Raw genomic sequence first — 25,070 nt, 5'->3', positions numbered from 1 at the left:
AATCATTTTCACAGCTCAGAGCTACATGTCCGGTTCTGTGCGTTTACAGATGGCAAAGGCAGATCAACGCTTCGGACAAAGAGATGGCTCCGACCAGAACTTTGACTACATGTTCAAGCTCCTCATTATAGGCAACAGCAGTGTGGGCAAAACCAGCTTTCTATTCCGATATGCAGACGACTCTTTCAGCAACTCGTTTGTCAGCACCGTTGGCATTGACTTCAAAGTAAAAACAGTTTACCGCAATGACAAGAGGGTCAAACTCCAAATTTGGGTGAGTCCATCGGGATCATGTGTTCATGTGTTTATATGTAGATGCCCTTTAGTTTGTGTTTATGAATTCATTCTCATGCCTTATATTTCAGTATGTACACTCCTCAGTGAGAAAGTCGTATTTGTGTCCTGCACAAAAATAACCAATACAGTGTGAATTCACACACTTTCTGTGAACAGATGGTATATAATGGTAAGTCATAGAATATCAACCTCAGGACAGATCTTGCTTTCCGGGCACTTTGGTGCAAGATCTATTCTAAGCACACATCGATGCATGCTATGTCCCCAGCACCCTTAAGGTGAGGTGAATCGTTTCAGACTTTCAGTGCACATCCCTCTACCAGACTGTGAATGGAATTGGTATTTTATTCAGGAGGAAAACCGAGGCAAAAGCCTCTGTCTGCTTGCATCATCAGTGCTGGTTGTCATAGCAGCAGTACAGCAGCACACAGCAGAATGATGCTCAGAGCCAATTAAAGCTGCTCCTCGGAGTGGGGGGGGGGGGGTCTTGTAGGGTTTTGGAGAGTAAACACACACTTAAGGCTGAAGACAGTAGCTTGAGTAAATTGCAGTTTGTGGTAAGCAAGTTGTAATCAAGGCTGATTAAACAGGAGTGAGGGATGGTAAAAATAGCTCCTCAAAAACAGCTGGAAAGTTGCTGATGGTGGAAAGGATGCAATGAATGATGCTGACAATGCCGCAGTTTTTCATCTGATAAAATGGCATGTTGTGGCGTTTTTGAATGAAGCAGGCTTCATACGTCGTCACAGTTTTCCTCATCATGTGGAGATCCTGTTGATCTGTAGAAATCTGAACCATCTGTGACATACTCCATCTGTGATTTGGACTCATCTGCCAAGGTCAGCTGATTGTCACTAAATATAACTAATGTGGCATTTTATGCAGTAAGTAAGGGGCTGCTCTATTTTTTCTTTCTAGAAATTAATAAGACAGAAAACACAGCTTGTCACGTTACTGACAAACCAGAAAGAGCAAACTTCTCTGTTCTGATAAATCTTCCATGTCAGAAACCTTACTGACACTGGAGACTCCTTTCATAAATATCAACCATATCAACAATTAGGCTGTATGCTTTGTTTTTGTTAAAATAAGAACATGGTTGTTGTTTTTTTTTATCCATTTAGATTACATAGTAGCCCCTATGCTATTTATATCCGGCTTCAATGGATGTGGAGCACAGCCATGCAGGTCCCTGTGAATGAGCTGTTACTATAGAAACAATGTGTTATTAATATAAATCTGTGATTTGCCTTGCAGCTGTAACTATTGTCAGTGCTGCTGTTACTGAATATGACTCACGTTCTGACCAATCAGAAACAAGCATTCAATAGTGCTCTGGTATAAAGAAAATGTGTTAACACATAAACAGGTGTATTACTGTTTTATGCGAACATTATTAAAGACACTCTATAGTGATGCTAATAATCAATATGTCTGTGTTTAAATCAATATGTATGTGCATAATGAAGATGCTGATCCTTCAATTTGTAATATTTAAGTATAATTAAAGATAACGATCAATAACATGGTAATAGTTTCAGTTCCTTATCCATGAAATTGATCGTCACTAGCTGACTTTCAGATGTAGTGAGATTAGGAGACTAGGAGTTACTGCTTATGATAAATATACAGCTACCATTCTTACAGTGACATAAAGACATAATTCATGTCACAAATGACAAGGACCATCAGACCATCAATAATCATTAATGCATGAGTTGGCCTTTTCATTTCACGACCTTTTCTTTGAATCTTTCCAATGAATTCTGATCCTCTATTTCCATCAGATTTCTAAAGATCATGAATACCTTGCAGCATTGCAATAACACCCTCACTATATGCATTATAGATTTAAATGTTTTATGCTGGTCTTGTTCTGTGCAGGATACAGCAGGTCAGGAGCGTTACAGGACCATCACCACAGCTTACTACAGAGGAGCAATGGGTTTCATTCTCATGTATGACATCACCAACGAGGAGTCATTCAATGCAGTACAGGATTGGTGAGACGAAATTAGAGCTGTAGTTATTTACCCTGTGTGTATGTCAGTCCTGGTTATGGAGTCCCCCTGCACTGGACATCTTAGTGCTTTTTCTGCTCCAGGAAACACCTGAGTCAATTTAGTAGCTCAGTAACAAGCTCTTCATTAGGCTGTGCTGAAGTGGAAACTAAGTGCAGCATAGGGGACAGACCAAGAATAGGTTTGGGGAAACACTTGGACAAAGTAATGAATTGTTTTCAGCTCCATATTCAACTACATAGATATAGATAATATATATAGATACATACAGTGTGTGTGTGTGTGTGTGTGTATATATATATATATATATATATATATATATATATATATATATATACATACACATACACAGTATCTCACAAAAGTGAGTACACCCCTCACATTCTTGTAAATATTTGATTATATCTTTTCATGTGACAACACTGAAGAAATGAAACTTTGCTAATGTAAAGTAGTGAGTGTACAGCTTGTGTAACAGTGTAAATTTGCTGTCCCCTCAAAATAACTCAACACACAGCCATTAATGTCTAAACCGCTGGCAACAAAAGTGAATACACCCCTAAGTGAAAATGTCCAAATTGGGCCCAATTAGCCATTTTCCCTCCCTGGTGTCATGTGACTTGTTAGTGTTACAAGGTCTCAGGTGTGAATGGGGAGCAGGTGTGTTAAATTTGGTGTCATCGCTCTCACACTCCCTCATTCTGGTCACTGGAAGTTCAACATGGCACCTCATGGCAAAGAACTCTCCGAGGATCTAAAAAAAAGACTTGTTGCTGTACATAAAGATGGCCTAGGCTATAAGAAGATTGCCAAGACCCTGACACTGAGCCACAGCACGGTGGCCAAGACCATACAGCAGTGTAACAGGACAGGTTCCACTCAGAACAGGCCTCGCCATGGTCGAACAAAGACATTGAGTGCACGTGCTCAGTGTCATATCCAGAGGTTGTCTTTGGGAAATAGACGTATGAGTGCTGCCAGCATTGCTGCAGAGGTTGAAGATGTGGGGGGTCAGCTTGTCAGTGCTCAGACCATACGCTGCACACTGCATCAAATTGGTCTGCATGGCTGTCATCCCAGAAGGAAGCCTCTTTTAAAGATGATGCACAAGAAAGCCCGCAAACAGTTTGCTGAAGACAAGCAGACTAAGGACATGGATTACTGGAACCATGTCCTGTGGTCTGATGAGACCAAGATAAACTTATTTGGTTCAGATGGTGTCAAGCGTGTGTGGCGGCAACCAGGTGAGGAGTACAAAGACAAGTGTGTCTTGCCTACAGTCAAGCATGGTGGTGGGGGTGTCATGGTCTGGGGCTGCATGAGTGCTGCCGGCACTGGGGAGCTACAGTTCATTGAGGGAACCATGAATGCCAACATGTACTGTGACATACTGAAGCAGAGCATGATCCCCTCCCTTCGGGGACTGGGCCACAGGGCAGTATTCCAGCATGATAACGACCCCAAACACACCTCTAAGACAACCACTGCCTTACTAAAGAAGCTGAGTGTGAAGGTGATGGACTAAACCCTATTGAGCATCTGTGGGGCATCCTCAAATGGAAGAGCACAAGGTCTCTAATATCCACCAGCTCCGTGATGTCGTCATGGAGGAATGAAGAGGACTCCAGTGGCAACCTGTGAAGCTCTGGTGAACTCCATGCCCAAAAAGGTTAAGGCAGTGCTGGAAAATAATGGTGGCCACACAAAATATTGATACTTTGGGCCCAATTTGGACATTTTCACTTAGGGGTGTACTCACTTTTGTTGCCAGCGGTTTAGACATTAATGTCTCTGTGTTGAGTTATTTTGAGGGGACAGCAAATTTACACTGTTACACAAGCTGTACACTCACTACTTTACATTGTAGCAAAGTTTCATTTCTTCAGTGTTGTCACATGAAAAGATATAATCAAATATTTACAAAAATGTGAGGGGTGTACTCACTTTTGTGAGATACTGTATATAAATGTATCAAACCAGTCTTATTGATGTGAAGTTTTTGCTTAAATTCTGCAATCATTCAAGTACCTTATTTCACATATTTAAAGTACGACAATCTGGCATCTTTGAAGTCTTCTTTCATGAAATCGTAGCTAGTATATTGTTCTTTTCAGGTCAAGTTCATTTCATGCAGACTTGGCACTGTTTTGTGTCAGTTAAAAAAATCAGCTTAATACCCAACTTTTTTTAAAATCACTTTTTGATTCCATACTTTTGGCCTATAGTATAAATGTGCTGTAACTTTGCTGTCATACATTTTTGACTGATAGAGAATTTGCACAGGTGTGTAAAGTCACACACAGCCATGGTATTACATACAGTGCCCTCCACTAATATTGGCACCCTTGGTAAATATGAGCAAAGAAGGCTGTGAAAAATTGCCTTTATTGTTTCACTTTTTGATCTTTTGTTAAAAAAAATTCACAACAATACTCTGCTCTCATGGATATCAAACAATTGCTAACAAAACACAGGTTTATCAAAAAATATATATCTTTGTTAAATATAGGTGTTTTTACATGAATTTCAGAATTCTTTTGTATTTAGTACATACCCCCTTTTGCTTTAATGACAACATTCAATAGGTGATCTATGTGAGATCAAATCCATCAGCATATCTGAACACAGTATCAGATGCGTACAGTGTGCTCAGTATAAAAAAAATGATTACATTTAAATAGGGACCTGGAAATATGAAATATTCAAGATATTGACTATTTCCCTTCTTTGTTTTATGTATATGTTAAATGTAAAACTTTCTGTTTATTTCAAGCTTTAAATGGGGGGGGGGTCTCAGATTTTAGACCCCACAGTATATTTATAACTGGAAAAGGTTTTTATCTAAAACTTACAAATAACATTTGTGGAACAGAGGAAGCAAAAGTAGCAAGTGCTACTACACTGGAATGCTATAAACATTGATCACAAGGCTCATTCTTTTTCTAAAATGGTGTTAGACTGGATTAAGATTCTTGCCAGGTTGATAGAAGGGTCTGTCTTCAGAATATTTAGTTGGAAGTGATGGTAATTCATCCTGGCTCAGATATGCATAAGGCTAAAGCATCCTCCAGAGGGAAGGCCAATTAGAGCTGAGTATCATCTGCATAGCAGTGATAAGACAATGTGTTGATTTCCAACAAACAGGTGTACAGTGCTTTGGTGTATGACCGTCCCTCGTGGAACCTTATGTGTGCAACTCGGATTCTTTATCACTCCACCTGTGATACCTGGTAGGATCTCCCTGAGTGGCAGAACTCCTATCTGAGTGCAGATCCTGTGTTGCCAGGTTTGAAGAAAGTATCCAGCATGAAACACTGAAGATTGAAACATCAGCATAAGAACTAGGGCTCTTGCAGGGGGTCAGAAACTGTCAGTGGGTCAATTATGGTGGAATGGTCTGCCTTTAAGCAATACTGGTGGGATCCAGCATTGTTTGAAGACAGTATGCATGAGTGTTTATGATGAAATGGATAAACAGCTTAGGACAGCATAGTGTTTTACAGATGGTATGCTGAGGTGTGCAGAAAATATGTCTATATTTTTCACATATTAATTCATATTAATTACAGACACAGAAAGTATGGTGATGTGGTGATGGGCAATATGACAAAATATTATATCACAATATTTGAAGACATTTCTATGATATATAGCTTTGCTTACAAGGTAGCATTTCAAAACAAAAATTTGTTTAATAAAAAACTTATAAAGGGGGCACGGTGGCTTAGTGGTTAGCATGTTTGCCTTACACCTCCACAGTTGTGGGGTTCAAATCCAACCTCTTTCTTGTGTGCATGCATGAAGTTTACATGTTCTCCCAGTGCTTCAGGGGTTTTCTACAGGTACTCCAGTTTCCTCCCCAGTCAAAAGACATGCGTTGTAGGCTGATTGGCATTTCCAATTTGTCTGTACTGTGTGTGTGTGTGTGTGTGTGTGTGTGTGTGTGTGTGTGTGTGTGTGTGTGTGTGTGTGTGTGTGCGATTATGCCCTGAGTTGACATCCTGTTCAGGGTGTCCCCTGCCTTGTGCCCTGAGTTTCCTTGGATAGGCTCCAGGTTCCCTCATGACCCTGTGTAGGATAAGCAGCATGGAAGATGGATGGATGGAAGAAGCTTATGATTATTTAATATATACAGATTATTTTTAATGATGATAAATCAGTAAAATATATTTTTTTAAATAAACACTGAAATAAACACTGACAATCTTAACCACCAAACCAGAGTTTAGAAATGTTGTTTAAAAAAAAAAAGGAAGAAAAAAATAAAATAATAGATATTCTGGTACCCACAATATTTCAGAAAAGTATTGTGCCCTAATTTATCACACTGTCAATACTATAACATCATATCACCCAGTACTTTGCTGATGCAATTTAAAGCACTCACTAAACCATAAATGTTTCTTGTTTCAGGGCAACCCAGATTAAGACCTACTCATGGGACAATGCTCAGGTTATTTTAGTGGGAAATAAATGTGACATGGCTGATGAGAGAGTGATACCTGTGGAGAAAGGCAAGCACTTGGCTGATCAACTAGGTGAGTAGGACAAAGAAGCCATTTTTAAATGCTTTAACACGGACAGATATTTAAAACTTAAGTGGAGTCCAAATTACACAGTTACAGATATAATCTGTTTGTTATATAAAATAATGTGATTTTCATCAGGCTTTGAGTACTATGAGGTGAGCGCCAAGGAAAACATCAATGTCAGGCAGGTGTTCGAGCGCCTGGTGGACATCATCTGTGTGAAGATGTCTGAGCGGATGGACACAGACCCGTCCATTATCAGTGGAGCCAAGACCACTCGGCTTACTGACAAGCCGACGCAGCTACCTCAGAATTGCTGCTGATTTAGCCCATTTATTCTGATGTCACGTGCTAGACTATTGTGCTGATCCTGTCTTTTCATCTGCTTTCCATTTTCATCAACATAGACTTTTTTTTTTTCCTTACATGTAGTAGTGTTATATATATAGTTCACTGTTAATGCTATACTGCCACTTTAAGCACACCTCTAACTAAGGGTCAGAGTTAGGTCAAAGCAGGGACTCCAGCAAAGCACAAAAAAGCACATGCTCACTGCCAGACACAGATATCTCACATGAGTAAATCAGACCTCAACAGGTGTATTATTCTAGCATAATCGGTGCTTTAACGATCACCTAACACTATCTCTCTGCTTCTTTTCTGCAACTGTTGCTCAGCGAAAGAGCACAAGTGTGACCTAAGCTCAGACAACTGCAGAGTGTCCATAACAGTTATATATTATGCACAGTAATGGTCTGCTGTTTCAGGGTGGTTTTGATGTTCTGTTGTTGTTTTTTTTTAACTTGGTGGAACCACTGGATGGTTGGTTATTATAAAGTTATTTCACTGCCAAAAGTCAAGAGCACAATAGTTTAGATCCGTCATCAAGATTCCTTTCACTCTTGCTCATATTTATTTTGCTGTCATACCAAAATACATGTCCAGGCTCAAATCTGTCCTGCTTGCTGAGTGGGGCAACACAAAAGCACTCACCCTACATCAGGAGATTGTGAGTTCAGATGTATGTACAAAGCCATGACCATCCATGGTCGGGAGTCTTAACAGACCATAAATTACCTTCTTGTTATCAGTTGTGGGCATCTGTGAGCTCATGTATGCAGAAAACGGCAGATGCCTTGCTTTCCTCCGAGGGTGTTCAGCTGCCATGTGAGAGAGCATGAGCAGCAGTTTGAAAAACATGTAATGGCTACACGTCTCAGACGATGCACATGCAAGTCTTCAACCTCATTGTGTAAATATTAAAAAAAGAGGGGGGGGTAACATTTAGGAAGTATGAAACAATGTCATCCTTCCCATTCTCATACGTTTTTATTCTCACATAGCTAGGTTTCCTTTTCGTTGTACATCATGTTTTAGTGTCTGTAAACATTTAATGCTCGTCGATATTTATAACGGACCACTCCATCTGCTCGGCGTCAGCAATATGGTGTCAGAATGGGAGGAGCTTATCTTGATTTCCTCCTACTATTAAAATTGTAGTGAACACCATCAGCTGAAACCCATTCTGACTGGCTGACGACTTTGGGCAGTGTTGTTGCACCAAAGCATGACCTAAACGGGTGAGCACAAAAAGTGTAAGTGAGCCAGATAAATGTAACATGTACGCATGTATTATTGTATGAAAGTTGAAGTATCCTTCGTAATCATTGCGTGTCCTACTAACGGCTACAAAAGCTAATGCGCTCCCCATTTTTGGCAATAAAATAACACCATAGGTTCCTTTGAATACCTATAATGGGCACAATATAATATGTGTTTTTGGACATACAGAGCACTTTGCAAATGTTCAATATATCATGATATATCAAAGGTAGTTTAGAACTTGCATGAATCAAGCTGAGTAGCCTACAAATAGTCTTACAAAACAAAAATCAAATCCCTACATGTTCTCTTGCATAAAAGTGAGTATTTTCTTGTGGAATATATATAACTATATATTTGAATGTTTTGTGCGTGTGTGCGTGTGTGTGTGTGTGTGTGTGTGCGCGTGCTGACCGTATTCAGCCGTAAGGTGACATTCGGGTTGTTACTGCACATATTTACGATTCATTTACAGTGACAACACATTAAAAATATCTTTAGAGATGCCAGTATATGTATATTGTAAAACTTGTGCCACGACTGATTAATATTTCAGAAACGTAGCAAATCCTTGTGGAGTTCTACATGTATCACATACATTGAGTTTTCAATTAAGTGATGTAGGCATTTATGAACAATGTTTTATGTAACTACTTTGAAATTTATTTTACATGAGATATTTATTATTAAGATGTTGTAAGCTATCAAGCTGGTCTTTGCTGAGTAGATATTTATTTTTATGCTATAACTGAAGCTGGGAACATATAGATGTACTGTAACTTTGCTGTCAGTGATTTTTGACTGGTAGACAAATTTGCACAAGGATATAGAGTGACTGTACAGATCATTGTAAAAGTTTGTTTTAGATGCAATTTGTAACAATAAAAGTACCACTCACACCATATTATGTGCATATTCTATCATAACATAAGATCCCCAATGTGTGTAGGTAACGACAAGGTTACTCAACAGTAGAATTATTGGCACCCTTTAAAAGAATGTGCAAATCGTATTATACGAAATTACAATCACTGATTCTGTTTTTCCATTCAAGCCACTAGAAAAATTAAAACTGTCCTCCGCTGTTGCCTTTGACCATGCTCTGCATCCTCGAGGTATAAATACGTGGTTTCACACATGAAACATCACTTTGTCATCCAACATCATGGCAAGTTGCTGTCAACACAAAAGAGAAAAGTAGTTGTTGACCGCTGCATTTTTTATAATATAATATAACAATTAGGGCCATAATAAAAACATTTTAAAAGTCTGGAAGAGTTCAAAATTTGCCAGCAGTGGACACATGAGCACACTGTGAGGAAGATGCTAAGCCTCACCATATATTTCTTGTGCAGGATGGCAGTAATGTTGAAATGCAGAAAAAAAAATTTGGCTCCGGATCCACCGACACAGACCAAGACAGGATAAAGCGGTTACTGAAGATAAATGAAATTACTCCATCTTTACATTAGCTACTGAACGTACCCTGCTTTGTAAACATCAGCAAATTTCAGGTTTATATTAATGTTTTCATCCCAATACTTTTCTATATTAACAGCTAATTCACAAGGCCTTGTACTGCAGATGCTCACATAAAATAAGCCAGTAAACTGATGTTTTATGTAATTTAACAAGACATTCAGTCGATGAGCCTTTCCTGAAGAAAAGCTTTAATGTTCTTTGCTCTGTGACAAGATGCGTTATCATTTTGAAAAATGACTTCATCATCACCGAACCTAGTTTCTATCGATGGAATGAGAAAAGTGTCCAAAATGTCAATGGACACCTGTGCATTGACTGTTGAGGTCTCAACTGGTCCATTACCTGACATGAAACCCCATATCATAAATGAGTTGGGGAATTTGACTGTATTCTTCAGGGAGTCATCTTTATATGTTTCATTAGAACGGCACCAGACAAAAGTTCCAGCATCATCTCCTTGGCCAATGCAGGTTTGTGATTTATCAATGAATATCCATCCATCCATCTTCTACCACTTACTCCTTCTTCAGGGTCACGGGGAACCTGGAGCCTATTCCAGGGAGCATCGGCACGAGGCGGGGTACACCTTGGACAGGGTGCCAGTCCATCGCAGGGCACACTCACACACCCATTCATACACTACGGACACTTTAGACACGCCAATCAGCCTACCATGCATGTCTTTGGACTGGGGGAGGAAACCGGAGTACCCGGAGGAAACCCCCACAGCACAGGGAGAACATGCAAACTCCACACACACACATCGATTCCCAGCGGGAATCGATCGCCGGACCCTGGAGGTGTGAGGCGAACGTACTAATCACTAAGCCACCGTGCGCCCATCAATGAATATCATTTTCCTCCAATCATACATTTCCTTTTAGCCCACTGTAACCTTGTTTTCTTCTGTTTAGGTATTAGGGCTGGTTTTCGTTTGGCTTTTCTATATGTAAATCTATCATTATCATCGACTCCTGTTTCTGTCCATTTGTTTTTCATTTGTTTGTTTGTATGTTTTCCTTTGATAACCTCCCCCTTTATTTATACCAAATGTTAGACACAGCTGACTGGGAGCAACCAAAATCTTTTTCCACACTCCGTGTTGGATTTCCTTCTTGAAGGAGTTGGACATACAGGGTTGAAATCACTATTGGCACTTACGGGTTTCCATGAACGTGGGATTATGTGACGTGTGTGCTGTCTCTAAAACTGTACACCATGTGTTTTTTGTGTGTAGTAAATATATTGAGTAGCATAATCTGTTATTTACTCATTTTAAGAATTAGCCAGAGAGGATTGAGGATATTTTGTGAACAGGTTTGAGGGACAGACAGGTTTATAGGGCACTATTTATATTTGTACATTACTCAGGATTAGAGTATAGAATATAATGTGTATGGATGGGGATATTCTACCTGATTAGGAGCATGAGGTGCTAAGTGTGAATGGTAGAGGAGCTGAATACGCAATGCTAGCAGAAGCAACAACTGCATGATCCTGTAGGTTCATTCTGTATAACATCAAGAAAATGAGACCCTATCTTACCGAACACGCTACACAGCTACTACTCCAGGCTCTTGTCATCTAAAAACTGGACCACTACAGCACACTACTCTCGGGCCTCCCAGCCAGCTCCATCAAACCCCTTCAGATGATTCAGAATGCAGCAGCACGCCTTGTCTTCAACCAGCCCAAAAGAACCTCCCAACCTCAACACTCTCCTGAATTCTTACATTCCCTCACGCAATCTGCAATTGATTAATGACCGACACTTAGTAGTGCCTACTCAGCATGGCTCAAGGTCCCTTTCCAGAACCTTCCCACTAACTGTCCCACAATGGTGGAACGAACTTCCAACCTCAATCCAGACAGCAGAATCTATCTCTCTTCGAAAAACAGCTAAAGGCCCACCTCTTCCGAGAACACTTAACCCCTAAAACCAATCCCACATTATATAATAATATTAAATAAATAAATAAATAAAGACGTACATTGGGTCTTACACCTCTACTGTGAGCACTTTGCTTCTCTAGAACTCAGTTATAAATCTTGCATGGTAGCACTAATTGTATTGTTCTCCTCTTGATATATAGCTTTGCTTGTGTTTCCTCATTTGTAAGTGGCTTTGGATAAAAGCGTCTGCTAAATGAATAAATGTAATGTAAGCACGATGAGTTTTGGTCCCCGGATTGAGATGGACTGTGACACACCCATCCGGAAATTATTAGCTCTCGGACACATCACCCATGTAAGAAATACAGTAGAGTCCATTAGCCAGTGCAGTAGGTGGCGGCAGTGTTCCTAAAAAGTCGATCAACAATAAACAAGAAGAAGAACCAGAAGCGGACCCGTTACATATCCACCCTGTGTGGTGTACCTACGTAGGGGGTTGATGTTATTTGGGTTTGCATTAAGGCGAGAATAGAAGAACCAAGCTAGTTTCTTAGCTTCGTACCGGTAAATACGGCGCATAATGAATTTTTAACAAAACACTTATAGCGTTTATATGTTGAATATTTGTCACGGTGTTTAATTTAAGATGAACACGTTTTATGTTAGAGGCATGTTTTCTGAGGCGTGTTAGAGTGAATATTATACTGTGTGACACTTCAGCTAAAAACAGCTAAAGGTAGCTAGCCTGCTTTCAGCTGTTTGTGGTGAATGACTGCGTTTATAGCAGGGGGAATACAGTAACCCTAAACCTGACTAATCTGTTTACTTGGGGTATTAAATTATTTCGATAAGTGAAATGTTAGCAAGTTACTGGTATTGGTAACTTTGTGATTTTATATTGTGTGTGTGTGTGTGTAGCAGTTTAGTGTCTGAAATGGTGCATTATGGGTATAGTGTACCTCTGTGAGGGTGTATTATTTGGACGCTGTCTTATTGCTTTGCATTGACAAAAATTTCATTAGCGCACTGGATATTCTCCAATCAGCATTTAGTGGAGATTCACTACAAAATCCCAAACTCTTTATAGTGAAGCTGTGGTATCAGATGCACCCCATGGCACAAGCTAACTAATTAAAACCAGACTCAGTGTAGGGTAGAAGTTTGTAAAACTTGTCTGATTTTATGTTTTCCTTTGTTTTCTGGTCTGTGATGTGGTGTGTAATTGCAGCGTTGATTCCCTTCTAGAAATGCCCCAGAAAAACAAGGCCAAAACGTCCTGTGGGACTATCTATGAGCCCGGGCCTGAGAGCGGAGAGCCGCCACCGCAGACTCAGACCGAGCCGAGAGCTGCTGTGGCTTCTGGAGATCCAGTTGAGAAAGCAGAGGAAAACCTTGAGGACTTACAAATAATTAAATCACCAAGTGACCCAAAGAAATACAGGTAAGACACAGCACCTTAGCCGTGATTTGCACGATAAAGTCCCATATGCCACTTTCAACTTGCTTTATGAAAACTTTCAGGTACATTGAGTTGAGCAATGGTCTGAGAGCGCTGCTCATCTCAGATCTGGGTCAGGAAGCCTGCGTGTGTAAGTCTGAGAAGTCACATGATGATAGTGATGACAACGATAAGGAGGATGACAGTGAGGAGGAAGACGGTGAACAAGACAGCGATGATGACAGAGATAGTAATGACTCAGATGAGAATGGGGAAGTTATGAAAAAGATGAAGAAAGTCACGTCAGAGAAACAGGTAATGAACCTCAATTAATCTGATCATCTGGAGTGCCGATTTTCAGTTTAGCTCTAAACTGATATTTATCATACAGCTAGTCAGGATCTTTAGGAACATCTGGATATTATATAACTAGGTGTGTGAATCTCCATGCATACCAAAGAAAACTATTCGTTAGTCATCTCTAGTCGTCCAAATGAAAAAAAAATTATTGTCTACATAATTTTTCTATGACCTAAACTCCTCCCTTAGCAAAAGCCACCATAAAAGTTTTAAAAATGTACATGTTTTCTGCTTGCATACAGAATCTCAAAATTGATTCTTTTCCCCTTCCCTTACGGATATTTTGCTGTAAACACTGTGGGATACTATAATACCGCCTTCGTTTATACTATATTGTGAATAATAGGGAATAAATTGTTAAAGCAGGTATTAATGACACAGTGTACTTTCTCTTTCTCAGTCAGCAGCTGCTCTTTGTATCTGTGTGGGAAGCTTCAGTGATCCAGAGGATCTGCCTGGTCTTGCCCATTTCCTTGAGCACAGTAAGTTGTATCTTTTTTTTTTTTTTTTTAATCAGGTAACCGGTCATGTAAGTTATTACTGTACCCTTCATACTTCCAGTGTTTTTTTTTTGTTGTTGTTTTTGTTTTTTAATAAACCTTTATTTTGATGTCTTCTCCTGGATTGTGGTTTGCAATGTTTTTTCTAAAAATTTTCCTGAAAGGTACATCACGTTTCTAAGAAATCACTGAAATGAAAACTTGTGTGCTCTAAATAAATGCTTGCCAGACTGAGCTGGAGAAGGATGCCCTTTCAAGAGCATTTGCAATGTGCTCAATGGGAACTCTTCTTTCTGTTAATAACAAGTTTTCATTTGAATTGAGCAGGTAATAAATATGAATAATATGGCAACTACATGATGTCTGGTTGGATAGATGAGAGTAATGTCTTACTCTCGGATGCTTGGAGTAATCTTAAGCAAATAGGCCAAAAACGGGGCATTATTATTATTTTATGTGTGTATTTTTATGTGTGTAATTCACATTACAGTTATTTGTTCACAGTGGAAAGGTTATATCTGTCTGAGCTTTGTCTGATGTTTTTGTCCGATGACAATCTACTATTACCGAGTCATCTTTAAGAAAAAGTATTCACTGCTGTATATGCTTGTGTCTTTCTGTTTGTTTGTCTCGCAGTGGTGTTCATGGGCAGTGAAAAGTACCCAGCTGAGAACGGCTTTGATGCATTTCTAAAGAAACACGGCGGCAGTGACAACGCTTCGACTGACCTGGAGAGGACCATCTTCCAGTTTGATGTTCAGAGGAAGTACTTCAAAGAGGCACTGGATAGGCAAGTTTTATGTGTTCATAGACAGAATGAAGAACTCTTAAAATAAATTATGTGTTTATTTATTTATTTTTAAAAGCATACATAAAATCACCCTGTCTGATTTATTAATAGACTGTATAGGTAGACCTTACAATCTCCTAATGCATACAATCGGAAATGTTTCCCACAAATTTGCTTTTAAAAGTGAATAGTAACAAAATGGTTCAAATGAACAGTGAGTGCCAACATTCAACTAAAGAGAACTCTTAAATAACACAATTTTTCTGTTGTATGGTTAGATCTTGCTCTGAAAAGCACAGTGTTATGATTTTGAGAGGTTTGTTTTCTTGTTGGAAATTGGTGTACACACATGTACAAGTAGCAAATTAGATTTTCATGATGAGGGGCCAGCTGAGTGTATGATGCATAGAACGGTCTTTGGACGGATCATCTTGGCTAACAAGTACTGATTTAAACTAAGCCTGACATTTTTATGGAATTGAACTCTGCATCTGTCTGCAGGTGGGCACAATTCTTCATCTGCCCTTTGATGATAGAAGATGCTATTGAAAGGGAGGTGGAGGCAGTGGACAGTGGTCAGTATATATCAGCTTGTTGATTTGTCACGTGAAGGAAAAAAAAAATATATATATATATATATATATATATATATATACACACACACACACACACATACATACATACATACTGGTCTTGGGGGCTCCCTATGGCTCAACAGAAAAGCGTCCGGAGATCCCAAGTTCGAATACCAACGATGCCACAGCTATCCGTTACTGGGAGTCCAAGAAAGCCAAATTGGCTGTGCTCTCTTGGTGGGAGGGATCGCATACTGTCTCTCCTGTCAATCACAGCAACACTAGCCAATAGTAGGAGTATGTGAGCTCTTGCATGCAGAAGGTTGTGGTCTTGGAGTCTGTAGTTTCAGGTGTGTGTGTGTGTGTGTGTGTGTGTGTGTGTGTGTGTGTGTGTATGTGTGAGAATATGTATGTTTTCTATGGCTGTGCAGAATACCAGTTGGCCAGGCCATCAGACTCTCATCGCAAAGAAATGCTCTTTGGAAGCCTAGCAAAGCCCAACCATCCAATGAGCAAATTCTGCTGGGGTGAGATCATGTTCCCTTCTTATCATAGATAAAATATTCCAAAATATTTACATAATTTTATGTAAAGACAAAATCAGACTTCTCATCCGGAGGAAAATTTAGACTACATTTAATCTTAAGTGGTTTATTTAACACATTGTATTAACATACATTAGATGAATTTTTCTTTGTTTAAAATCTGTTAGGAAACGCCCAAACTCTGAAGCACGAACCAAAGGAGAGGATGATAAATACTTATAAGCGTCTGCGGCAGTTCTGGAGGAGATACTACTCTGCTCATTACATGACCCTCACTGTGCAGTCCCGAGGTAACAGACGTCACAAACCTCTGGCTGTTAACTTCTGTGCTTGAATTTGCACAAGAGGCAATTTAAACTGCTTTGTCCATGCTGTGACCCAAAGGTTTTATTCGAAGTGTGTGATTTGTCACACTGATCATATGATACCCATTTCTAATGCAGAGACGCTGGACACTTTAGAGGAATGGGTGAGGGAAATTTTCATCAAGGTCCCAAACAAGTAAGTGTTCTACATGTTAATTGTTATTATCATCTTAAGCTGTACATTATTGTTCCATGTTTTTTTTGTTTTTTTCTACCTCTCAGTGGTCAGACACGTCCTGATTTTTCCACCCTTCAGGAGCCTTTTGCTACACCAGATTTCACTAAGCTTTATAGAGGTACTGCCTCTATCCCTTTTTCTGGATAATTAATTTAAAGGGTATTCTGTCTTTTTAAGAATACTTTGCTTCATTGTGTGCTAAACGAGAATTGTTGAATATAGTTGTTTGAGTTATTGACTCTTGACATTTGCATTCAAATTTTAGCATGGCAGAAGACTCTTTGTTCTTCTAAAGTCACTAAATCTTAAACATTTTCTGTCCTTGCATTTTTAAAGGAATAATTCATACAATAGTGCTGCTCTGTACCTATATCACCTAAATCTGTTTTTCCTTTTCCAGTGGTTCCTGTGAGAAAAATCCATGCTCTCACCATCAGCTGGGCTTTACCCCCTCAAGGCATACATTACAGGTTAGAGGTGAAACATGACACCGTATTGTACTTTGGCCATCATAACTTGATTCTGTCAGGATAAATTACAACATGTTGGATGTTTTCATGGACCTCAATTGTTCCAATAATTATGGAAATTGTATTTTATTTTTTAAACTGTTAAAAGAATGGAAAAGTCCATGTCTGTGTGTGCCAATACAGGGTGAAGCCTTTGCACTACATATCCTGGCTGGTTGGACATGAGGGTGCTGGCAGTATCCTCTCTGTGCTCCGGAAGAAGTAAGTTCTGTACTATCACCCACCCATATTTTCCCACCTTATAAGTGCATTAACTACAGTTGACCTAATACATTTGTATGTGTAGGTGCTGGGCATTGGCTCTTTTTGGAGGCAACAGCGAGACAGGTTTTGATCAGAATACTACTTACTCCATCTTTAGCGTATCCATCACCCTGACAGACGAGGGCTACCAGAATTTCTTCCAGGTCAGAAAACCCAGAGCTGCTTTTTATGCATTTGGGAAAAGTAGAAAATGAACACGTGGTTTCACAGTTATCATTATCTTAGGTGGTGCATTTGGTGTTCCAGTACATGAAGATGCTTCAGAAACTCAAACCACAGCAGAGGTGAGCCTCAGAGCTTCGGTTTCAAGCAGTTTACATTTACAGCATTTAGCAGATGACGTTTTCCACTTCCTTTCAGAAGTGCTTTGTGGTCTGTATCGGGGGAAAAATCTCCTCATGCTAATTCTCTAGGTCAGGGACTAAGAACATTATCAAGGTAAAAACCCTGTGAGGGAGAGGTTAGTACAGCATGAAAAGGGAAAAAAAAACTCAGGTCAAGGGATTTAAGTGCAAGTTTAGATCATCTTTACTAAAATGCACCACAATCACTTTACCTTTAGTGTCAACTATGGTACTCATTACTCATTACACATTACTGTACAAATAAGTGCTTTCGTTGCATATTATTACTCAGTAGTTGGGCTCAGAGCACAGGGTCAGCCATTGTACTACAACCCTGGAGCTCTTGAATGTTAAGGGCCCTACTGATGCTTCCCAACCTTCTCATTGCTGAGAAGACCCAGAATCTTAAACGAAATACTCTTTAGACGTGTGTGTATAGCGAGTTTTGTGTAAATGTTTTCAATATTTTTCTCAATAATATTTATTCAGTCAATATTTTTCTCCGTTATAATTGTGCATATGCTACAAATGTAGTAGATAGACATTTGTTTGAAAAATGGAAGACCATTTATTTAACCGCTGAGCTAACTGATATCTTGTTTAGTCATAAATATTTTTTACACAACCCAGCACCTTGGTTCATTACTGCTTGAACATGTACCTCTTGTTTACCTTCTGCTCCGTCCCAGGATTTATGAAGAAATTCAGAAGATCGACGCCAATGAGTTTCACTATCAAGAGCAGGTACAATTGCTTTTTGCCCTGTTCACTTCTTTTGTTTTTAAATGACCAAACTAACTGATTATGTGCTTTTTTTTTACATTGCCTGTCATATTATTGCATTCTTGACAGACAGATCCAATTGAGTTTGTGGAGAAAATTTGTGAGAATATGCAGCTTTTTCCTAAAGAGGACTTTCTCTGTGGAGACCAGCTCATGTTTGAATACAGCCCAGAGGTATGTGTGCTGTACCCTTCCTCCATTACTGCTTGAATTTTAATGTAGCTATGAATTCATCACAGTTAAATGTAAGATGAGTCAGACTAATGGAATTTAACTCTGACCTGTCAAAATAAGCTATTTATAGTGTTACAGGCTGTAGCTTTAGTTTCTGCTTAAAAGCATTAAGTTGAAATTAATTGTTGTTTATTATGAGATAATGCCATTTGAGTAGGACAGATATTGCTACCATTTAAAGATTAATAGTATCTGTAAACTGTGTGTGTGTGAAGGTGATTTCCCATGCCTTGGCACTGCTTACTCCTGAGAGAGCAAACCTGCTGCTGCTATCCCCGGAGCATGAGGGACAATGCCCAGTGAAGGAGAAGTGGTTTGGCACACAGTACAGTGTAGAAGGTGGGAGCCATTAGGCTGATCGGCAAAATATGATATACAGTGTAAATGTCATATCCTTGCCAGACAGGTCAGTGTATTTCAGCACTGGTGGTTGCATCAGCACTTAAAAGTTGGCTTAAACTGAAACAATGAGAGGAGTGGCTCTGCCTGCAAAGCGTGATTTCACAACAAAAGCATTTTTTTAAAAAAAAAGGGTTTTGTGTGTTTTTTTTTTTTTTTTTTTTTTTTAATTACTAGGTTTAAAGCTAGTATGTAATGCATGGAGTTTACATTATGTAAGGCTGGAACTGGAGGCTAAAAAGATTTGTACCTTGTTATTTACATTTAACTCGTAGCACAAGTTCAAAAGTTTAGAAGCAAACTTCAGGTCCCAAACATGATTTGGCTGATGGAATATATATGGGGCACAGGGAAAACTGTAACTTTAACTGTCTTTGCTAAAATCCAAGTTAATCTTTCAGCACTCTTCAGCCTTTTCTTCAGAGACTAAAGTAAGAATTTGGGAAAAGACCTGTTTGAGATGTAATCTTTGAATCTGTAACTTGCAGTGTAATCAAAGCATCAGAGCATCCTGATGTTTCACATATTACTCATAACAATGAAACTATAATGAAAACTGTGTATTGTTAAAATGCCCTTATTGATACTGGTTTGCCTTTACAGATATTCCTCTGGAATGGAGTGAGCTGTGGTCTGGAGATTTCCCTCTGAACCCTGCCCTTCACCTCCCAGCCGAGAACAAGTTCATAGGTCTGCTCTGCTGCCTGTTGAATAAGTGCTTCTCTTGTTGAATGTGTGTGGCTCACATTCTATCCGTTTTTGTTTGTGTGTCTGCCTGTAGCCACGGATTTCACGCTGAAACCCTCAGACTGTCCTGACATCGAGTTCCCAGTCAAAATTGTTGATGACAGCCGAGGGCGTCTGTGGTTCAAAAAGGACAAGAAGTTTAAAATACCAAAAGGTAGGGGATGTGTGTGTGTGTGCGTGCGTACGCGTGCGCAAGTGAGAAAGAGGTGATCTTTCTCAAAGAGGTGAGAAAGATGGGCTAGAGGTGATGGAAGAGATGATGGAAAGAAATTAATCATATGATTGTGTATGTTCTTCCATCTTTTTATAACTCTCTCTGCAGCATACATCCGCTTCAACTTGCTCACACCCCTGATCCAGGAGTCTCCTGAAAAGTGAGTGTTGGTTAACTTCTTGTTTGATCAGCCATACTGCGTAATACAAACTATGCTGCAGAATTTAGATGCTCAGTCTAGCTTTCTGTGTGTGTGTCTGTATGTGTGTGTACAGTAGTTTAACTTGCGGTGTAAAAGTAGTGGTGTTTTTTTTGGCCACCCTTTGTCCACTTACGTGTGGATGTTGACATTTCAATCAAATAATAATAATTTCTTAGGTTTATATAGTGCTTTTCTGGACACTCAAAGCGCTTTACATAGTATGGGGGGGAATCTTCTCAACCACCACAAGTGAGTAGCATCCACCTGGATGATGCAACGGCAGCCATAGTGCCACCCCACACCAGCTGTTAGTGGAGAGGATTGGAGAGTGATGCCGCCAATTCAGAGATGGAGATTATTAGGGGGTCATGATGGATAAGGGCCAATGGGGGAATTTCACCAGGACACCCGGGTTATACCCGTACTCTTTACGAGAAGTGTCCTGAGATTTATAATGACCACAGAGAGTCAGGACCTCGGTTTAACGTCTCCTCCAAAAGACAGATGATCTTGTACTGTGCATATTTATGTTTTTCCTTTGTTAATGTCTTCTCTCATAAAGCCTGGTTCTGTTTGACCTCTTTGTGAACATCCTGGCCCATAACTTGGCTGAGCCGGCTTACGACGCAGACGTGGCCCAGTTGGAGTACAAACTGGTTCCAGGGGATCACGGCCTGATCATACGGCTCAAAGGTTTCAATCACAAACTGCCTGTAAGTATGTGGCTGGACAGATCAAATGCGAGCAAGTTTCAAGTTTTGATCGCTTTCATTGGCTTAATCAATAGATTTAACCCATTTTGAACTCTTCCCCTCATTTTGGTTTGTGTATTTAGGATTATTTTTATTCAGTTTAGAGTTTTATCCCAATGCATTCAAAGTTTTCATTACGTTATTTCATTCTCTTATTTTGTGTCTTCACAGTTGCTACTGAACCTGATTGTAGACTACTTGGCAGACTTCACTTCAGCTGCTGACGTGTTCAGTATGTTCGCAGAACAGCTGAAGAAGACATACTTCAACATCCTCATCAAGCCAGAGAGGCTGGGAAAGTCAGTCTACTTTACTCACTGATTAGACCGTTGATGCTGAACTGTGCTTCTCTGTCGTGCAGAGTTTAGCTCTGACATTAATGTATCCCCCCCAGATAATCATACAAATGTGAAACATGTGACATTTCTGCGTTATTAAATTGTATTTTATTTGCACATAAAATATAATTAATGCTGCCAACACTAGTCTCTCTTCTGTCACAGAGACATACGCCTGCAAATCCTGGAGCACTCTCGATGGTCAGTCATCCAGAAGTACCAGGCCATCAATAAGAACCTCACCATGGAAGATCTGATGCAGTTTGTCACCAAGTTTAAGGCAGAAATGTTTGTGGAAGGACTTGTGCAGGGCAACTTCACAAGTGATGTGAGTCACTAACTTTAGTATATACTGTAAACATGGGCGAGGCTTAAAGAAGACAAAATCTTCCCTAGTCTGTGGCGATTATTGTCCCAAATCTGCTTCATCCTAATACTAATTACTGTGGTACTTCTCTTCCCATAGGAGTCCAAAGAGTTCCTGCAGTATTTTGTTGAGTAAGTGTATTTATTTATTTATTTATTTTCTTATTTTTGGTCAGGGGTTCTCAATGTACTCCATGTATTATGTGTTTTATGAGTTCCCCCTTTAATACATCATTAAGCTCATCAGTTATTTCATAAGCCTAGTCAGTTGTATTCGAGTTCTTGCAGAATTCTGGCATTTATTCAGTATGAAAAGGAATGAACCCTGCATCACACCAGGGAGACAAATATAACCACAATCATACACCAAAATGAATGCACATCAGTGTGGCTGTAATCCTTTTGAATTTATTAAAGCAGGCAGTGTTTTCCAGTTTGAGCCCTACTCAACAGCTGTTTATCTGATCTGATGACTTATAGGAGGCTCCAGTATCAGCCGCTTCCATCTGAGCCTCCTGTCCTGTTCCGTGTGGTGGATCTGCCACGGAAGCATCACCTGTGTAAAGTCCAGTCCCTAAACAAGGGTGATGCCAACTCTGAGGTCACTATTTATTATCAGGTATTTATAGTGTTTTGTATCCTTATCCTGCGTTTTGATGTTGATGTTTAAGAATAATAAAAATTGTGGTGGGGGCAGATGTGCCTTATTTGTTAGTACATTAGCCTAGTAGCGGCAATAAAAAAATAAAATAAAATAAACTAAGAAAGCAATCTTTTGACATCAAACATCTTGGCTGATCAACTACATATGAGGTTATTTATAATATTGTTTAAGTCTTAATGATTAATTAAATCTCACTATAAAAAGCTATTTTTTGTATAATGTTTTTTTACGTTATAGCACCAAATGGTCTGTACATCTATTTTTATTCTTTTATTCGGTCTGAATATTTTATATGTTGATGGATTTCAGTTAAAGAGTTACCCCTGTTCATATGTGTTTCATGTTATTAAACGTACTGTGTCACAAGGACCCAGGAAGCAATGCGAGTGGCATAACTTTATTAATTATGAAATATAATCTACTAAATGGCTCTGTGTTTGTGGTCTTGATATTCTCTGATATCCTTGTTTCCAGTCTGGGATTAAGAGCCTCAGAGAGCATGCACTGATGGAGCTGCTTGTGGTAAGAATTCCACAAATCGGTAATATACCACATGAGCAAGGGAGATGTTGTTATTGTGTGTGTGTGTGTGTGTGTGTGTGTGTGTGTGTGTGTGTGTGTTTTATGTTTTGTGTTTTTGTTGGTTAGATGCACATGGAGGAGCCCTGCTTTGATTTCCTAAGGACTAAAGAGACTTTGGGGTCAGTTGAGATTTATCTATTCATTGGAATGAGTGTTCAAGTGGTTAGTGCTGATGAAAGACGATGGATGTTCTTTCTACCCCATCCCACAGGTATCAGGTGTATCCTACTTGTCGGAACACATCCAGTATCCTTGGCTTCTCGGTTACTGTTGAGACTCAAGCAACCAAATTCAAGTAAGTTTTTAAATGTGCTTCAGAATCAGGTTGGTCAGTCTCATCACAGTTAATATCATATCTATGGGGTTAACAATCAGAGTTATTGAACAATTAGTGTTTCTCTCTCTCTCTTAAATTGCAATTGAAGGTCGTCATTAATATGTTCAGTTGACGTAATGGATATGCAAGTTGACCGTGTGATATTTGAGCAATGCCTGACCCAGCCGTTGTCTCACTGACAGCACTGACTTTGTAGAGAATAAAATCGAAGAGTTCTTGGTGAACTTTGATGAGAAGATGGCCGATCTGTCAGAAGAGGCATTTCAGGTACAAGTCACTGCTCTGATCAAGCTGAAGGAGTGTGAGGATACACACCTTGGCGAGGAGGTGGATAGGAACTGGTTCGAGGTGGTCACCCAGCAGTACGTGTTTGACCGACTCAGTAAAGAGGTGAGAAAACAAGTCCTGCTGTCCACATCCTAGTGCTTAATCTTTCCCGAAAGTGAGTCATTTGAAGCTTTTCTCATTTGTTAGATAGATTTAGCCTTGTAGACCCAGTGCAAAACTGAATAAGCAAACATTTCTTGGTTTATCGATGCATGCCTTGGTTTATTTGGAGTAAATGTGTTTCACCAGACTATTGTTTTAAAGATGCTTCTTGGTAAAACAAAATGTAAGGATTTAGTACATCTTGTGTGTAAGCTCAGTATAATTCTATATTATACTATGCTTCATTCCGGCTGACAGATATCGGCTCTGAAGCAGATGACCAAAGCAGATCTGTTGTCTTGGTATATGGAGCACAGAGGTGCAGACAGCAAGAAGCTCAGTGTTCATGTGAGTGCAATACATCACCTGTACCAGTGATGATGTTTATTCTGTCGATTCATAATGTCTTTAGTCAGTATCTTAGACATGCATTTGTAGTACAATTGCTGTTTGTTTCTGTTAATGCATCCTCTCCTCTGACTTCACCAGGTGGTTGGATTTGGGCAGGAGGAGAAAGACCATGGAGACAACCAGACCTCCTCCGACCTGCTGCAGAAGAGTGAAGAGGGTACAGACAAGTGTTCCTCGTATGGAGAGGTGTCCAAGCTCACCTTCCTGCCAGCCTCACCAGCTCTTGCTGGAGCCTCCATGATCACCGACATTCGCGCATTCACCTCCACACTTACGCTCCATCCATACCACAAAATCCTCTACTAAATTACAACTTCATCCCAATGGATCTCAGGAAATGCTGTGCAGATATACTTGCTTGAGGAGCTACCTCATATTTGACTCAACCGTGCAAGATCTTTTTTTTTTTTTTTGCTACAGTGATGAAGGATATAAAGTAATGATGCACTGTAATTAGGTTTCATATCAGTATGTACGCATGACAAAGGGGGAAAAGGTGGCTGGATTACTAAACTGGACTGTGTTTGATTATAATAGGTCAGCAAAAGAAATGCAGACTTCTCATCAGCTGCTTAGAAAGAACATGAAATTACTACAGAAATTTATCATAACGTTGTCAAATTTAACCAAATCAAAGAAGACTATGCTAAAGGTGGAACATGTGAACGCAGGGATGTTTACTTTCTATAATAGGTTTTAGCTTTATTTCTGTCTTTCTGAGAGAAATTAGGTTTTGAAGATGTCATTAAAGGTCATGTGATACAGCATGTGACAGGATTGCAAGGCAATGCTTACGTGTACTGAGTGCTGTAGCATATACAGTATAGCATGTTTTTTCGTCAAATGTATGTATGTAATAAATGTGTGTCTGTGGACAGTGCATATTGTGACTTATTTAT

General features: G+C 39.6%; 2 protein-coding genes across 4 annotated transcripts in view; both read left to right on the top strand.

Annotated features, from left to right (window-relative positions):
* Positions 1-9,351, top strand: part of rab3b (RAB3B, member RAS oncogene family) — a 10,131-nt gene extending 780 nt beyond the window's left edge. Inside the window, exons 2-5 of the mRNA XM_017477414.3 lie at positions 50-274; positions 2,182-2,300; positions 6,732-6,856; positions 6,986-9,351. Coding sequence (XP_017332903.1) covers positions 50-274; positions 2,182-2,300; positions 6,732-6,856; positions 6,986-7,170 — 654 coding nt within the window. The 3' untranslated portion in view covers positions 7,171-9,351. The remainder of the gene's footprint in view (positions 1-49; positions 275-2,181; positions 2,301-6,731; positions 6,857-6,985) is intronic.
* Positions 9,352-12,228: 2,877 nt separating this feature from the next.
* On the top strand, positions 12,229-25,051 carry nrd1b (nardilysin b (N-arginine dibasic convertase)). 3 transcript variants are annotated; one of them, XM_017478728.3, is made up of 31 exons: positions 12,229-12,388; positions 13,070-13,265; positions 13,346-13,577; positions 14,023-14,104; positions 14,759-14,912; positions 15,414-15,487; positions 15,919-16,014; positions 16,200-16,322; positions 16,476-16,533; positions 16,620-16,693; positions 16,976-17,045; positions 17,229-17,306; positions 17,392-17,512; positions 17,595-17,653; positions 18,403-18,457; positions 18,566-18,670; positions 18,946-19,069; positions 19,733-19,819; positions 19,911-20,030; positions 20,199-20,250; positions 20,855-21,005; positions 21,216-21,343; positions 21,548-21,710; positions 21,849-21,880; positions 22,229-22,367; positions 22,887-22,934; positions 23,061-23,113; positions 23,206-23,289; positions 23,514-23,721; positions 24,019-24,108; positions 24,250-25,051. In XM_017478728.3, exons 2-31 carry the CDS (start codon positions 13,072-13,074, stop codon positions 24,475-24,477), a joined length of 3,282 nt encoding a protein of 1,093 aa, XP_017334217.1. In that variant the 5' UTR covers positions 12,229-12,388; positions 13,070-13,071; the 3' UTR covers positions 24,478-25,051. The 3 variants fall into 3 exon arrangements, with proteins under 3 accessions (XP_017334217.1, XP_017334218.1, XP_017334220.1); XM_017478729.3 differs by having other exon boundaries at positions 12,247-12,388; positions 13,053-13,265; XM_017478731.3 differs by lacking the exon at positions 12,229-12,388 and adding an exon at positions 12,536-12,560.
* Positions 25,052-25,070: the final 19 nt, after the last annotated feature.

The sequence above is a fragment of the Ictalurus punctatus genome, chromosome 10 (genome assembly GCF_001660625.3).
Source record: "Ictalurus punctatus breed USDA103 chromosome 10, Coco_2.0, whole genome shotgun sequence".
Lineage (NCBI taxonomy): Eukaryota > Metazoa > Chordata > Actinopteri > Siluriformes > Ictaluridae > Ictalurus > Ictalurus punctatus.
This window is presented reverse-complemented; position numbering and strand designations above follow the sequence as displayed.

What these genes read in the sequence shown, in the direction of transcription:
- nrd1b (XM_017478728.3), top strand. Translation starts at nt 13,072, where the DNA reads ATGCCCCAGAAAAACAAGGCCAAAACGTCCTGTGGGACTATCTATGAG. An exon ending in AGTTTCACTATCAAGAGCAG is followed by an intron (nt 18,458 to 18,565) that starts GTACAATTGCTT and finishes CATTCTTGACAG; the next exon opens with ACAGATCCAATTGAGTTTGT. An exon ending in GCAAGAAGCTCAGTGTTCAT is followed by an intron (nt 24,109 to 24,249) that starts GTGAGTGCAATA and finishes TGACTTCACCAG; the next exon opens with GTGGTTGGATTTGGGCAGGA.